This window comes from Myotis lucifugus, unplaced genomic scaffold (genome assembly GCF_000147115.1).
Source record: "Myotis lucifugus unplaced genomic scaffold, Myoluc2.0 scaffold_0, whole genome shotgun sequence".
Classification (NCBI taxonomy): Eukaryota; Metazoa; Chordata; class Mammalia; order Chiroptera; family Vespertilionidae; genus Myotis; species Myotis lucifugus.
The window spans coordinates 32,814,714-32,831,483 of NW_005871048.1; the positions used below are offsets into that span (position 1 = coordinate 32,814,714).

General features: G+C 38.7%; 1 protein-coding gene across 2 annotated transcripts in view; it reads left to right on the forward strand.

The window, feature by feature from the left end:
• Nucleotides 1–16,770, forward strand: part of EDIL3 (EGF like repeats and discoidin domains 3) — a 396,406-nt gene that overhangs the window by 120,456 nt on the left and 259,180 nt on the right. For both annotated transcript variants that reach the window (XM_006081235.3, XM_023750152.1), the window contains exon 2: nucleotides 6,198–6,326. In XM_006081235.3, the coding sequence (XP_006081297.1) occupies nucleotides 6,198–6,326 (129 nt within the window). The remainder of the gene's footprint in view (nucleotides 1–6,197; nucleotides 6,327–16,770) is intronic.

The following is a 16,770-nucleotide window of genomic DNA, read 5'->3' on the forward strand; positions in this document are numbered from 1 at the left end:
TGGAATCATAAAATATAGTTAGATTCAAATTAAACACATCTGTCCTAATCTAAAGCAGGTGAGGCCAGCCAGCCAAGAAGCATCAAATATAACACTGCACACAGATTATAATGTGCAGAGCTGTATTTTAGGAGCCTGCTGACAGTAGAATAAAGAATCATGAAATCCTATATTGTCCTATTTTTCTTTATTGAGCCCACCTCATACTACTGGTTGCCATCTTAGTTTTAAAAGTCTCTACCAAGACATCCACTGGGAAACAAACAAACAAACAGAACAAATACACCGATTTGAGGTCCAGGAGTCTGATTACATTTGATCAGGATTGTTACCTGATTCTCAGTTTAATTGAAGTGACAGGGAATCAGAAGTCCCTACAGTGCATGTTAATTGTACTTGAAATTCCAGCCAGAGAAGATTTATTTCTACTTAAGGTATCAGCCTTCTTCTGTACCCTAATGGCCGTGCAGAGAAAATAATCGGTGTGTAACTTATCCAAACCAGGGCCATTTTGAGAGTGAATGGGGGACTGTGGCACCCATGGCGGTGCCAGGCTCCCATCTCCCTTTCAGAAAGAACGAGGAATGCAGTCAGCTCCCCATCATCCTATGGCACTTTCAGGGCCCCACTTGAGCTGGAGAGCTTCACTGTACCTGGACCACCTCCAGCCAGGGTTTGAACATGGGCAGGGCACTAATGCCTGGCCATTTCTGCCTTGGAGGAATTCCTCTATGACCTTTGCTCAGGAGCTCTCCCTGTGGACTGGCTAAGACTTGCCATGTCTGCCTTAGGGACTCGGGCTCACCCGCTCAGTGTTCCTTGTAACAACCCCCACGCCCATTTCTTTGCACAGATGTCACATCTGCGTCACCAGATGAAGACTGCCTGCCCGTCTCTGCTTCCACCTCATTTTATCTTTCACAGGCCTTACTTCTCAGTTAACTTCTTGTACTCTCAACTTTGTCTCAGCACTTCATGGAGAAGCCATCTGACACAGTACTATTAATAATGAGGGATAGGGAGATAGATTTAAAGCATGCCTGTAATTCTAATTATGTCTAATAGGCTTCTGTTGTCTACCCTCTATGTATCCAAGGCTAAAACATTGTTTTCTGTTGACATTGTCCATCTAACACAGGTATACATGGGGCCTTTATTAATTTCAGGCAGACCTCGGCGTACTAGACCCTCAGTGAATAGACTGAATATTTATCCTGGAATGAAAAGGGCCTAGCATTGAATTCCTTTTTTGTCTTTCTTTCTTCCTCCCTCTCTCCCTCCCTTCCTTCCTTCCTTCCTTCCTTCCTTCCTTCCTTCCTTCCTTCCAAGTATTACAAATAGTAGTACATATGTCTCCTTTTCCCCCCATTGACCTCCCTCTGGCCTCGCCTACCCCCCGGCACATGCCCTCACCGCCCCCCCCCCCCCCCGCCATGCCTGTGTCCATTGGTTATGCTTATATGCATGCATACAAGTCTTTTGGTTGATCTCTTACCACCCCCCAACCCTCCTCTGCCTTCCTGCTGTAGTTTGACAGTCTGTTCGATGATTCTTTGTCTCTGTATCTATTTTTGTTCATCAGTTTATGATGTTCTTTATATTCCACAAATGAGTGAGACCATGTGATATTTATCTTTCTCTGACTGGCTTATTTCACTTAGCATAATGCTCTCCATTTCCATCCATGCTGTTGCAAATGGTAAGAGTTCCTTCTTTTTTACAGCTACGTAGTAGAAAACAGTATGGCGTTTTCTCAAAAAATTAAAAATGGAACTGCCATTTGACCCAGTAATACCACTTCTAGGAATATATCCCAAGGATACAGAAACACCCATCAGAAAGGTGCACCCCTATGTTCTTTTCTTTCTTTTTTTTTAAATGAATCTTCCTTCTTTTTCTTTACTTATTTGTTGGTGTTCCCAAGGACCTCTCCCCTCCTCCTTTTACCTCTCTGCTCCCCTCTCCTCTCCTGTTCTGCACTCCCTTCAAAGTCTCTCGCTGAAATATAATTTCCACATTCATACTTAACAATTCATGTGCTGAAAACCTTTCCAATCGTATATCTGCTTAATTAATAGCTTTATGGACATTTTTATTTTCGATATCCCACAGACTTCTCAAACACAATAATTCCTTTAAACTGAAACCTAATATATTTTCTTATAAAAGATGGCCACTCAGTCATCCAGGGAGGAGCTCTAGAAATCAGTCAAACCAGATTTCTTGCTCTCCCTCAACCCTCACATTAATTTGGTCACAATGTCATCTTGATTCTACCTTGTACATCATTCTTGTCAAATCTATTCTTTTCTATCTTTCAAAAAGATGCTAGGTAAATATCAATAGTGAGGATAAATGAATTTTTACAAGTATATAATTTCTTAGAAATAAGTGGACATAAGCAAAAAGAACAAAAAGTACAAGGATGAGAAAAAATAGGTCAGCTCAACAGCAGCTGGAATCTACAAGATATAATTAGAGGTAAACAGATCATCCTGTCTCATTTTGACCACAGAAGCATTATATGACTGGCATACACACCTGGTAGAAAACCCGTTAGATTAAGTATTATCACCTTGAAAGGGCAACAGAGTAACAAGAAAGTTTTCTTCAGACACCAAAACTACCCATAATGATGGGATAATCAAAGGAACCAGACAGTATAGCCTCATGTGGCCCTTGGGATATCTGGACTGTAAGATCACATCAGTGAATAAACTATGCAGGAACTTGGCTGTAGGAGTGAGAGGGGTCAGAATGAGAGGTTCTTGATTTTGGATAAGTCGATACATACAGAGAGTATGCTTGAGAACCTCTAAGATTCTGTTCATGCCTTACCTTTCTCCTGGAGACATTGCCTCTGTCAGTGTAAATAAAGCAATAGAAACAACTTCAGCATGCCTCGATCTGGTGCAACAGCAGATCTAGTCTGGGGGATGTAGAATTCCTCTTCACTAGTGTGTAGTATTTACAATACACAAAATTTTGACTCATGTCTCATCAAAAAATGTTCCCTCATTCATAGTCATCCCCATTCAGTGCACAGAGTTAAGAGATGGTAGTGTTATTCGTCTGACTGTACAAAGCTGTGCTGCTTTGTTCACACCAAAGGCAGAGAGACATGGTTTCACTTTACATTGGGTAATTCACTCTTTCTAGAAAATTTCAACACTAATTCCTTTGCTCTAGATTAATTATCTGGGGGAGGGATGGTACTGATTTGGGAGAATTGCTCTCAGCCTCGACTCCTTCATCTGACCCAACACAACGCTGCCTTAGTCATCATTCTAAAACACAAATTTGACCACATGCTTTGCCATGCATTAAGTTCTTTTATGATTTTTCCACTACTTAAAGGTGACCTTAAAAATTTTGGCCCAAATAAGCCTTTTGAGCTTATTTCTCTCTATTGCTCACATAAAACTATGCTCTAATTGTGGGGGCCTACTAGAAGTTCCTGGATGAGCCATGATCTTTTCCCTTTGTGTATGTAATTCCTGTTGCCTGGAATGTTGGCCATGCACCTCCTCTGCTATATCATCTGATAACATTGCATCTTTTTAGAAGTCTCCATTGACCCTACAATTTGGATCATGTACACTAATCATAACTCTTGTCACTCTGTGCTGATTTTTTTATCTCCCCTAGTAAGCTCTGTACTTCTTCATGGTAAAGTCTGTCTTTAGTTCTGTATGTCCAACTTACCTAAGTGCCTACCGTAAAATAGGTACTCAAGGAATAAAAGAATAGATGGACAAATGAATGGACAAAGGAGGGATAGCTGAGTGACTGAGCTAGCTAGAAATATAAAAGGTAGAAAGAAAGTATATTGAAGTATCTTTACCAGTTGTCAACCTTCCCATTCAACTGTACTGTATAGAATGCTGCCATGATAGTCTTCTTAAAATATAGATATGCTCATGTCAAAACTTTAATATACATGTAACAATATCCATTGGCTCTTCATCTTATAAATTACATTGGTCACTTTTTAATCTTTTCTGATCTGACCTATTTACACTTTCTCAGCTATTCCTAAACAAATACTCCATGATCCAGCCCTCCTACAGTTGACAGTGTTCTCAAAACATATTAATTCATTTATTCAGTTATTTCATGACTCTTTTCTAATATCTGCTTCAGTGCTAATGTAGTATTTTTATATATTATCTAGTATAGCTAATGACTTGCTTTATAAATTTGACAATAATCTTAACCTCCATTTTTATTTTTCTATAATTTTAAAGTGGCTAGCTGAGAAAAGAGATGAAGTAATTCAAGGGAAAGCTCCTATCTATAATAATAAAAGCATAATATGCTAATTAGACAGGACATCCTTCCAGACGAACTTCCAGAGAAAGTCAGGCTGCAAGGGAAGCCCAGGTCCCAGGTGCCAGTGGCTGGAGGGAATTCCAGGTCCAGGGTGCTGGAGGGAAGCCTGAATCCCAGGTGCCAGAGGAAGCTGGTGCTGGCAGCCGGGGAAGGATGGCCTACTCTTGCATGAATTTTGTGCATCGGGCCTCTAATAGGGAATAAAGTTCTTAACAAATGTAAAGTGTTATGGAGTTGGGGCCAGATGCATTTTTAACTTTTAAAAAGCTTTATTCTCTGCTCTAGCTAGTTTTGCTCAGTGGATAGAGCGTTGGTCTGCAGACTGAAGGATCCTGAGTTCGATTCTGGTCAAGGGCACATGCCTAGGTTGCAGGCTCGATCCCCAGTAGGAGGCATGCAGGAGGCAGCAGATCAATGATTCTCTCTCATCATTGATGTTTCTATCTCTCCATCTCCCTTCCTCTCTGAAATCAATACAAATATATTAAAAAATAAATAAAAAGCCTTATTCTCTTAATTTAGGAGGTGGTACTTTCACCTAGCAAGGTCCTCTAAACACTGTACAGGCTTTTCTGATTCTGATTCACATCCTCTCTGTGCAATAAAGCCACACCCATGACTGTCTGAAGCCTGTTTTCACTTGAGATTGTCTGGCTTGGGTCTGCCAGACAGCTCAGGGATAATATCCTTCAGATTTCTAGAAACCCTTTGAATTACCTGAGAGAGTCTTTCAAGTTGCATCTGAATTATCTGAAATGTTTTCACAAAGAATCTTATAGTCATAGCCTTGATTTGATACTTATGTTGAAGCCATTTCTTTCTGACCAAGCCCTGGACTTGATTTTTCACTTGTTTGAGAGGCCAGGGTTTGAGAAAGAGCTTTAGTTTCTACCACAAGTTCTGGTCCCTCCATATTACTTTTCTGTACTTTCAGACTCATCAGTCCTTTATTTAGCACGCCTCTTATAGTACCTTATCAAATGAGACTACTAAGAGCCAGCTGACACTTCCACATTCTGCCTGGAAATCTCATTACTTGTATACAAAAGTTCATTAGGTGCATTTTCCATCACTGGCGTCTCCTCAGGTGGCAGCTTTACCAACTGCTTCTCTCTACATAACAGGGATAGCCATTTTTCTAGCTTCCGAGAGCCTTTCTCTCAGTGCCTTTCCACATTTTATTTGCTACCCAGTTCCAAGCCAAGGGCACATATTTTAGGTCTTCGTTATGGCACAACTTATTTCTAGGTAGCTTCTCTCTTATCCTTACACATTTAACTTACCTCTTTTCAGTAAGCTAGCCTGAATTTATTCTCAAAACATGGTAGGGTGCCAAGAGAGGGAGTGGAAATACTCAAAAGCATTTTCCGAACTCCACTGGCTTCAAATCTGCTAGCTTTCTACTAGCCAAGGCAAGTCACAGGAACAAGCCCAGAGTTTAGGATCCAGCAATAAACCCACCCATTTAATGAGGGGAATTGGAAAGTTACAGAGCAACGTATGTGGATATTGAAAGGTTATTTATTGGTGTAATTAATAAACCAGTCTACCATACATATTTCAGTTAATCTTTAGCAAATTAGATAGTATTTCATTTGCATGTAATGAAGGAACTCGAAACTAAATTAATAGCTTTTACTGTGCAATTCTGTATGAGTTGTTTGAATTATAAATGTTAATATTTGCTATGTTACATACCATCTTCCTTAAAAGCACGTGGTTTCAAATGGGTCTTGCATACATTATCTATAGATCTGAATTGTATGGTGACTTTACCAGAGGAAGATGAGAGGGGTATGTGAAATAGTGCATTTCAGTACTAAGACAAAAATAAAAAAGTAAAAGTTTGTTTCTTTATTCCTCAGGTGATATTTGTGATCCCAATCCATGTGAAAATGGGGGCATCTGCTTGTCAGGCTTGTCTGAAGATTCCTTTACCTGTGAGTGTCTGGACGGCTTCACAGATCCCAACTGTTCTAGTGTTGTGGAGGTTGGTAAGTGCAAGATTTACGCATTTCAGTAGTTATTCTCTTTATTTCCATGAGTGGCTGACAAAGTTGGCTGTGGTGCATTGTAGGTATCCTATATAATAAAGAGGTAATATGCAAACTGACCATCACACTCTCACAAGATGGCTGCCTATGACCAGGCTGGCAGGGGGGTTAGTGAGGGATGACCAAATGACTGAGCTGCAGGCTGCATGGGGTGACCAGGCTAGCAGGGGGGCTGTGAGGGGTGACAGGCCAGCAGGGGGGCAGTTAGGGGTGACCAGAGAGACAGGCAGGTGAGTGATTAGGAGCCAGCAGTCCAGGACAGTGAGAGGGATGTCCGACTGCCGGTTTAGGCCCGATCTCCCAGACAACCCCCAAGGGGTCCAGATTGGAGAGGGTGCAGCTGGGCTGAGGGGACTCCCCCTCCCCCCATGCACGAATTTCGTGCATTGGGCCTCTAGTTCTGTATAAGATTGCTGTATGTTGCTATTTAGTTACTCCTCTGTAGGACTCTCAATTTTATCATTTCCATTTTATATTTAAATTATATTTTATTGGTGTTCTTAATAAGTAATTTTAGTACATTTTAATGGTTAACACTATACTTTAAAGGCACTACAAGTGCTACTGGAATATGATAAATTTCTTATCTCTCCAATATTAATATACATTTATTCACATTTATATTCACAATAGAAAATCATGCTTAAGTCAATTTATTCAAATTCAATAGTCACTCTAAATAAAACAGAACTTATTTTAGCAACTGATAATATTATCAGTATTTTGTAGCTGTTCTAATTTTTACTTTTCTAACACTATAACTATATGAAAGAAGCCAATATTCTAGCTACATTGTTCTTCACAGTCCTCTCAAAAAATTGCTTTACAGATACTAAATAGTCATTGATCATATTTCAAAGTGTGTGGGGTTTTTTCATCTGTGAAGTACTTCATTGACATGTATAATTATGAATTCAGGGTAACTTCCATAACTTCCAAATAGTTCCTCATTAAGAAAATAGCTGTGCTTTAAATAATTTACCACTAAGTAAACTTGTACAGAGACTTTTCTCTCTGGTTAAAGATAATACCATGATTTAGTTTGATAGATTGCAATGTGTTTCTTTCAGCTCAATACCAAGAAGCATAAGAAGAGTCTATATCTGATCTATATAGGAAAACCAAACATGTTTTTCATTAAAGTTCTGTCAACTAGCATAAACCTTGGGAAACTTGGAGATTTCTATAACTTCTGAAATAGTTTTGAAGCAGAAAAGTAATAGTGTCTATAAGAATCATCTTTATGCATAGTAGGAGGCCAATCATTGTTTCAATGAATGAAAGGATCCTATCTAATAAAGAGGGAATATGTTAATTGACCCTCACACTGTTGCAAAGATGGTGGCGCCCACAGCCAATAAGGAGGGAATATGCTAATTGAATGCCATGCCCTCAAAGATGGCGGTGCCCACAGCCACACGATGGCGGCGCCTAGTCCCTTCAGCCCACTGGGGCGCCTGCCTCCAGAGTCTCTGTACCCTCAGCCCCCCAGCCGCCCAGGGCTGGCATGAGGTGCAGGCAATCCTTGGCTGTTGGATGCTCAGCCATCCAGGACTGGCCCAAGGTGCAGACCAGCCTCAGATGGTGGCTGCTCAGCTGCCCAGGGCTGCTTGAGGCTCAGGTAACCAGGGCTGGCCAAGGCTTGCGCTGCTGGCAGTGGCAGCAGCAGAGGTGTGATGGGGGTGTTGCCTTCCCCTGATCACCAGGTTGCCTCCTGCCCATGAGGGCTCCTGGACTGTGAAAGGGGGTTAGGCCAGGCTGAGGGATGCCCCCTCCAGTGCATGAATTTTCATGCACTGGGCCTCTAGTAATTAAAACCATTAACTTCTGTTTTTGGCCACTAGCTATTAGATTTTAATATGCTTTATCTTTTAAATGCCTTTTTATATTACATTAGTATGAATGTATTATGTCTAAAAAAGTTAATTATATATGACTACTGAAAAGTACCTTGTACATTAATTCATTTCAAAGATAATTCTTTTACAAGGTTTATATTAACTTGCTCCTATTTAAGATGGTTTGATACAGTGCAATAGAACTTAAACTGTTGTAACCACTTTAACCCAGTCTCCAAATATATACAGGGAGTTTTAGAGTTTAATCTGAGAATCATATGCTTAGGAAAGTCTATAGCTCTGAAGAAAATTATAGACATAAATATTTCTAATAGGAATATATAAATAAAATAAAAATTTATTTAGTTAAGCCCACTAACCCCAGATATGGCAGTGTCTTCGATTTGTAGTATATAATGCTCTTGTTGCTACTGTGAAAGAGTCAAATCTACAGTTGAAGAAGCAAATGTATTTAATTAATTTTAAAAACAAGTATCTTCATACAATTTTAAAAATAAATAATTGAATACTTTTGGCCATATTTTTAAACAGTAATTCCATATTTACCATTTTATCAGCAGAATGATAGTATTAGCAGCAACAATTTAAAAATTAAACACACTATAATATTCCATGTACTTCAGTGAGACTTTGGGAATCAAATGCTTATAGAATTTTTATTCAGATTTATTATTATAAGTACCTCTGAAATAGGGCAGTTATACTTTATTATCTTAAGCAATACATTTTTTGTGATATGTTTCAAGCAACCTCATTCTTCCATGAGGTCTACTTAGGAGTTCTTGGAAGAAATACATCCAGCTTTTATTTGCTTTACCATTTAGCATAGTATATTTGTTATGCCAATTGGTTTTATAAGATTAAAATAATATAAAACAAATGCCCTAAAAGTTTAAAATGTCTATAGTTTCTTAAATACAGCTTTGCTATTTTGTGAAATAATATTTTTAAAGAATGAGAGAATAGTAAAAAAAGCATATTTTTTTAGGTTAGATGGTTCTTTGGAACAGATATGTTACCTTATTTGCATTTCTACTACCCCTTTCTCAGCTCCATATTTTCTTACATAGAATAAGGACATACTAAACATTTATTGAATAAAAACAACAACAATGCCTTTGATATCTAACCAACTTTAGATTTTTTCATATCTTAAAAATCAATGAAACAAAATAAAGGAAACTTTAGATTATTGAAGATTATCCTGTCATTTTAGTTTTAAAAATCTACTTCTTTTTGTTGTTGTTGTTTCCCTACTATTAGGTAGCACCAGTGCAGAAAGCACAGTGTACTAGAATTTTATTTCCTTTAAATACAAAAGTTATATGTATTTTAATGTAAGATATTAAAAGACAAAAGTTAGAGCTGTCGCTATTGCTGTATTTTTACTTTCACATTAATCTCCCAAAGATGGAGGAGTATCTTAGGTTTTTCTGACCTTTTAAACCATATGAACTTTGTGATTATATGAAGTTCTAAATCTTTTTGTTTTTAATTTCTAAAGGAAAGAAATAAATGTGTCTGTATTTGTTTGGAAAGTTGTGTTGTGATCCTAATTTAAAATTATTTTTACTTTGTTCATTCTGTAATCAAACATATACTTACTTTATTATTGTACATTTGGAAAGGAGAATTTAAAATACATGCTATTCTTAGAGGTAAAAAATGCTGTTTGATTTTACCTCAAACCTCATTATTTTGTAGTGTCCTTGTTTTAAGTTCTTGATGCTACTTACTTCAAAAGAGATTCTCATCCCATTTTGTACTTTAATTCTTCCCTCTCAAAGCATCTAGTGTCAGATAAGTACAAAACACTTAACCACATCTCCAATCAATCCTCACCTCACTTACATTCGCATTGTAGGGGGAAGCTTGGGAATGTTGACTTGCTCAGATTTGTGAACTTTATTTGCTAGACAACATTATTTTCTTTGAATTAATTCTTGATCTGTCTGTATATTCCAATATCCATCTTTTACCTCTCTCAGTTTCCGTTTCTCTCCTCTCTCTGTCTCTTTCTTGACCACACACATCTCCCTTATACAGACCTATCTCCCAATCTCAATGCTCTCAGCTTCTTAGTGTTATTAAGACTCACTTCTGATATTTATAAAAGGCAATAGGAAGACATGTCTCAGAGAAAGGGGAAGTAAAACACCTACTACACATCTTCAGATTTGAAGACATTGGCTAGATTAACCAGTATTTGCACAGATGTACACATGATGCTAACTCATTCTCCAGGGGTCTTGTACACAACAACTGTGAGATTAAGCCCCAGATTATTTTCTAATTACCTCCTCACATTCCTGGTTAATTCTGTGCAATTTGGAGCCAAATGCTGACACATCTATTTCATATAGAAATTTCCATTGCTAGTGAATATTCTAGAGTACACATATAAAAATATTTGGAATTATTAAATTTTTCAAGTTTCATGACGTAATTCTCTAATAAACTAATGATAAATATAATATTTTACAACACAAATACATAATATATTAAAGTAACCAAAGAGAACAAAATAAGTGGTTGTAAGTCTAGTAAACTAATGATAAATATAAACTTTTACAATGTAAATACATATCATATTAATGCAACCACAGAGAACAAAATAAGTGATTTGACTTAAAAAAATAAAATCTTAGCTTTTATTGATTCTTAAATATATATTGAGTACCTACTGAGTTACCTAAATGGTAGAATGCAACGGTAAGCAAATTTACAGAAATTGCTGTCTAGCTAGGAAAACAGAGAAATAAATAAATAGATAAAGATGATGGGTGTTGTGATAGGAGAAGTATATGGAGCCATAAGAATGTAAATCAGGTGTCATATCTTAAGCGAGGTGTCAGAAAATGCATGCCTACCTGAAAAAATTATATCTTGAGATAATTCTTAAAGATAATTTCAGTCTAACAGACAGAAAGCTAAACATATTCAAGACAGAGGATATAATTCTTAGAAAAGCCAGGAGATAAGAAAAGTCATAATTCCATGAACTGAAAGAAATTCAGTGTGTCTAGAGCTTAAAAGGGAGAGACATGGAGGCAGCAATGAATTTGCAGATGGTGATGATGTCAGATTCTGCAGCCTTGCAATTGTTTTTAAGGGGTTTGGACTTATGCTGAGAACAATGTATTTTAGAAGATCACTTTCTTTGCCACATGGGGGGGCGGGGCGTGGAATAGAACAGATTAAGGCAGGGAGACAATTAAAAGGCTACTGTGGAAGAACAGGTTAGACATGATGTTCTTGGCCTGGATCAGTGTTGTAACAAATAGATATTTAAAGGAAATAGATAATTACTGGTAACTTATGGGTTAATTGAGTAGAAGGAGTTTGGAGAAAGTAAAAAGTAAAGAAGAAACAATATCAATTTCTGACCTGAGCAACTCTGTGCCATTTACTCAGATAGTGCAGATTGAGGATACACTGGATTGGGAACCAGAAAATGAAATGATTATTTCACATATCGGGTTCAAGGAACTAGCTAGATATTAGGTAAGAAGCCAGACATAGATTTTTAAGTTACAATTATACAGATATTTATCAATGCTGGGGAAATGTATGGATCTTCCCAGAAGCACAAGAACTTCTAAAAAAGATGAGAGGACCCAGAAATGGAAATTGATAAGAGGTTCATCAATAATTAAGGAGTAGGTAGAGAAAGTTAAATCTATAGAGGAGACTGAGATAGAGTGGTCAGGGAGATAGAAGAGAAACCAGGAAAGTGTGGTACCCCAAAAGTTAAGGATAAACAGTGTTTCAAGAAATGAGTGGTCAGCAGTGTCAAATACTGTGAAGTTAATCAAAATAACATTTACATTGATTACATGTGACTTATGGATGATATTGCCAAGGTCAGTTTTGTTGGAATTTTGGAGAAAGAACTTGATTGTGACATATGAAAGAATTGGAGTAAGATTTTAAAAGGTGGCTAGGAATACAGGAGAAATTCATCAACTTGATAAAGAATGCCTACAAAACCTTTGACTAAAATCATACTTAATGGTAAGAAACTCGCTTTTCCTCTTGGATCTGAAACAAGACAAGGATCCTCCCTCTCACTGCTCTATTTCAACATTGTACTGGAAGTACTAGCTAATGCACTAAGATAAGAAAAGGAAATAAAAGGTTTACAAATTGGGAAGGAATAAATAAAATAGTCTGTTCACAGATGACATGACCATCCCTGTGGAAAGAAATCCTGAAGTATCAACCAAAAAAACTCTGGGAACTAATAAGCAATTTTAGCAAGGTTTTAGGATGCAAAATTGATATACAAAACCTGATCATTTTCCTCTATACCAGTAATGAACAAGTGGAATTTTAAAATACCTTAGGAGAAGCATAGAGGAGTTTAGGGTAGTGAAAATAGTCTATATGATATTATAATGATGGATCCAGGTCATTATATATTGTCCAGACCCATACAATGTACACACCAAGAGTGAGTATATGCAAATTAACTGTCAGCCAAGATGGCGGCCGGCAGCCAGGCAGTTGGAAGCGAACATGAGGCTTGCTTGCTTCAGTGAAGGAGGACTCCAACGTTCCCCGCCTGCCTTGCCGGCCTCTGAGCTGGCAGTTTGAAACTTTGTACCAAATATAGAAGCTAAACAAAACCCCAGAAACCAGCTTTCAGCCGCAGGATCTCAGAGCTGGAGTTATATATTGTTTCGATTATAGAATGCAAACAAACCAGCGGAAGCCTCAGAGCTAGAGCCAGAGTTAAAGCTGGCCCAGAATAAAAAAAAAGAAAAGAAAAAAAGGAGCGGTTGGGAGCTTCAGTCACCCGCTTTCGGAAAACAGCCCTCAGCCCCTCACCCAGACTGGCCAGGCACCCCAGTGGGGACCTCCACCCTGATCCAGGACACCCTTCAGGGCAAACCAGCCAGCCCCTACCCATGCACCAGGCCTCTATCCTTTATAGTAAAAGGGTAATATGCCTCCCAGCACTGGGATCAGTGGAGCAGCGAGGCTCCCAGCACCAGGATCAGCGTGACAGGGGGCAGCGCCCAAACCCCCTGATCAGCCCTGCTCTGTGCCTGATAGGGGGGAGCTCCCAAACCCCCTGATCGCCCTGCAGCTCTGTGTGTGACAGGGGGCGGGGCCACAACCTCCCTATCCGCCCTGCTCTGTTCATGACAGGGGAAGGCGCCCCAACCCCCTGATCGGCCCTGCTCTGTGTGTGACAGTGTGCGGCGCCCCAACCCCCCCCCCCCCCCACGGGCCCTGCTCTGTGTGTGAAAGGGTAGAGCCATTACCTCTCCATCGGCCCTGCCCTGAGTGGGAAAGTGGGGGTGCCCCAACTGCCTGATCAGCCCTGTTCTGTGAGGGAAAGGGGGGAGCGCCCCAACCCCCTGATTGGCCCTGCTCTGTGCGTGACAGGGGGTGGCACCGCAACCTCCCCATCGACCCTGCCTTGAATGTGACAGGTGGCGGTGCCCCAACCCCCCAATCAGCCCTACCCTGAGCGTGACTGAGGGTGGCATCACAACCTCCCGATCCGCCCTGCTCTGTGCATGACAGGGGGCAGCGCCCCAACTCCCCAATCAGCCCTGCTCTGAGCCCTACCAGGGGCTGCACTTAGGGATTGGGCCTGCCCTCTGCCACCCGGGAGCAGGCCTAAGCCAGCAGGTCGTTATCTCCCGAGGGGTCCCAGACTGCGAGAGGGCACAGGCCGGGCTGAGGGACCCCACCTTCCCCCCCGAGTGCACAAATTTTTGTGCACCGGGCCTCTAGTGATAGTATAATGATGGATCCAGGTCATTATATATTGTCCAGACCCATACAATGTACACACCAAGAGTGAACCCTAGTGTAAACTACAGATTTTAGACAATTTTTATGTGTTAATGTAGGTTTATCAATTGTAAGAAACGGTGGAGAGTGTTGATAATGGGGGAGGTTATGCATATGTGGGGTGAGGGACTATGTGGGAAATCTCTATACCTTCCTCTATTTTTCTGTGAACTTAAAACTGTGCTGAATGATTAATTTAAAAATGGCTCTAATATCTCAGAGGAAAGGGGGCAGGAAGAGATTAATCAAAGAATTTATATACATATATACATAACACATGGACACAGACAGTAGTGTGGTGAAGGCCTGAGGGATGGAATTGGACGGGTGAGGGGTCAATGGAGGACATTTGGCCTGGCCAGTATAGCTCAGTGGTTGAGCACTGACCTATGAAACAGGAGGTCAGGGTTTGATTCCGGTCAGGACACATGCCCCATTTTCGGACTCGATCCCCAGAGGGGACGTGCAGGAGGCAGCCAATCTATGATTCTCTTTCATCAATGATGTTTCTCTCTCTTTTCTTCTCCATTCCTCTCTGAAATCAATAAAAAATATATTTTTAAAAAGGAGCCATCTGTATTACTTTCAACAATGAAGATCAATTTTTAAAATGGCTATAATAAATATTCATCAATTTATTTGTTTAGTCATCCATCGATAAAATACTTATTGAGTATATATTATATGCCAGGCACTCTTGGCATTGATAATATAACCATTAAAAAAATAGACTTTGCCTTCATGGATATTCTAATCAAACAAGGAAAAGACAATAAAGTATCACACTTATGCTAAGTTCTATAAAGAAAAATAGAGCCCTAACCGGTTTGGCTCAATGGATAGAGCATCGGCCTGCGGACTAAAGGGTCCCAGGTTCGATTCCAGTCAAGGGCATGTACCTTGGTTGCTGGCACATCCCCTGTAGCGGGTCTGCAGGAGGCAGCTGATCGATGTTTCTCTCTCATCGATGTTTCTGGCTCTCTATCCCTATCTCTTCCTCTCTGTAAAAAATCAATAAAATATATTTTAAAAATATAAATGCCAAGTGGTTTGGAACCAGTAGATCCTACCTTCCCTAAACCAAAAAAAAGAAAAAGAAAAATAGAGACAAGTGTGAGGTATAATAAGAGGAAGTATATTTTTTATAGGAATATTAGCAAAGACAGAGAGTAGTGTTCGAACAGAGTGAACTGAGATAACTTCCGAGCTCACAACCCAGGCATGTACCCTTGACCGGAATCGAACCCAGGAGAGAGGACAGTAACTGAAATGGGAATTTGGGACAAGGAAGGTTTTTCCTTTTAGATGGAATTGCAAAGTCATTACAATTCAGAAAAAATGACATAAAAACTGAGCTTGTGTTTCATTAAGAATAAACTATGTTAGATGACTCATATAGATATTTAAATAATATTTATAATAAATTTAACCTCTTAAAACTATCAGTCTGGAACCAAAGGACGGAAACATTGGAATTTGGTAGTAATTTAAAATCTAGCATCATATTTACAAGAAAATTCAAAGCACCGATGTTATTGAGAATAATTCAGTACAGGATAACAGTCAGCATGTCATTTCATTTATAATTCTTTCTCTTTATTGTCTCTGTAGCTGCATTGGCTTCTGACCAGGTTTTCTTAATTTGAAAAATATTAATAAACATGAAGGTGCTTTATGCTGTTCTGTCCTCTCCTGTCCTCTTCTATCTATTATAGTCCATCCTTTTGCCTTTGATAGTTGGTATCCCTTTGCTACATGGATTTAGGTTCTTCAGATCTCATCACTGCTAAAATGTCCTCTTGCTTTCAATTCATTATGAAAAATTGGTTACACTGAAGCCATAAACATAAAGTATGTCATAACAATTTAAAAAACAATTTTCACTGTACATCTTGCCCATGAATAGCCATGTTCATATTTATCTTTTACAAGATGATCAGTGTCAGAATATCAGGTAGTGTAGCAGAAACTTTCTAAAAGACTTCTTATCAGTGATCATGGAATACCAGATTGTTAACAAGCTTTAAGTAGACCTCTTGGATAGAGTGAGACTATTTTTAGATTTCTAAATTTTGATTACCAAATGAGAGATTTGGTCATTTTACTTCAGTGATTTATATATTAGATGAAATTATAATCCAGTTTGAACCCTTGAGAATATTTCTTGGAAGGATAACTCATGATTGAATCCCTATTTCTAGAAATTACCATAATGAAATCTATTCTAAATGGACTAAAACACTTTCTCAAAAGCTACTAACCATGATTGCGAAGAAATTTCTCAGTTAACTAGAGTCAAAGGGATTTATTATCAGAGTCATATCTACCTACTTTCTCAATAATAAGGATTAAATATGTGTTCATACAAACAAATAGGATTGTACAGCTACAATGACAGAGTTAAGGAAAAATTTTGCCATTTACTTTGCATACATTACAGAAAAGTAATTTTGTTTTATTTATGTAAATATTTCTACTATAACATAGCTAATAAACAGTTTATTAATTTAAACATGTTTCTACTTTATTGTTAATTACAATTAGAATTTGTTAACTTGTACTTTCTAACAATTTATATATTAACTTAAAAAAAATACATAGAACATCGAAGAACCTTAGAAAATGTCAAATACACAAATCCTCTCTTGCTCAGAAGGAGGAGCTAATTTATAGTAAAGCTTCAGTTTGAAATAAAAGACAATGTAACACATTTTTTA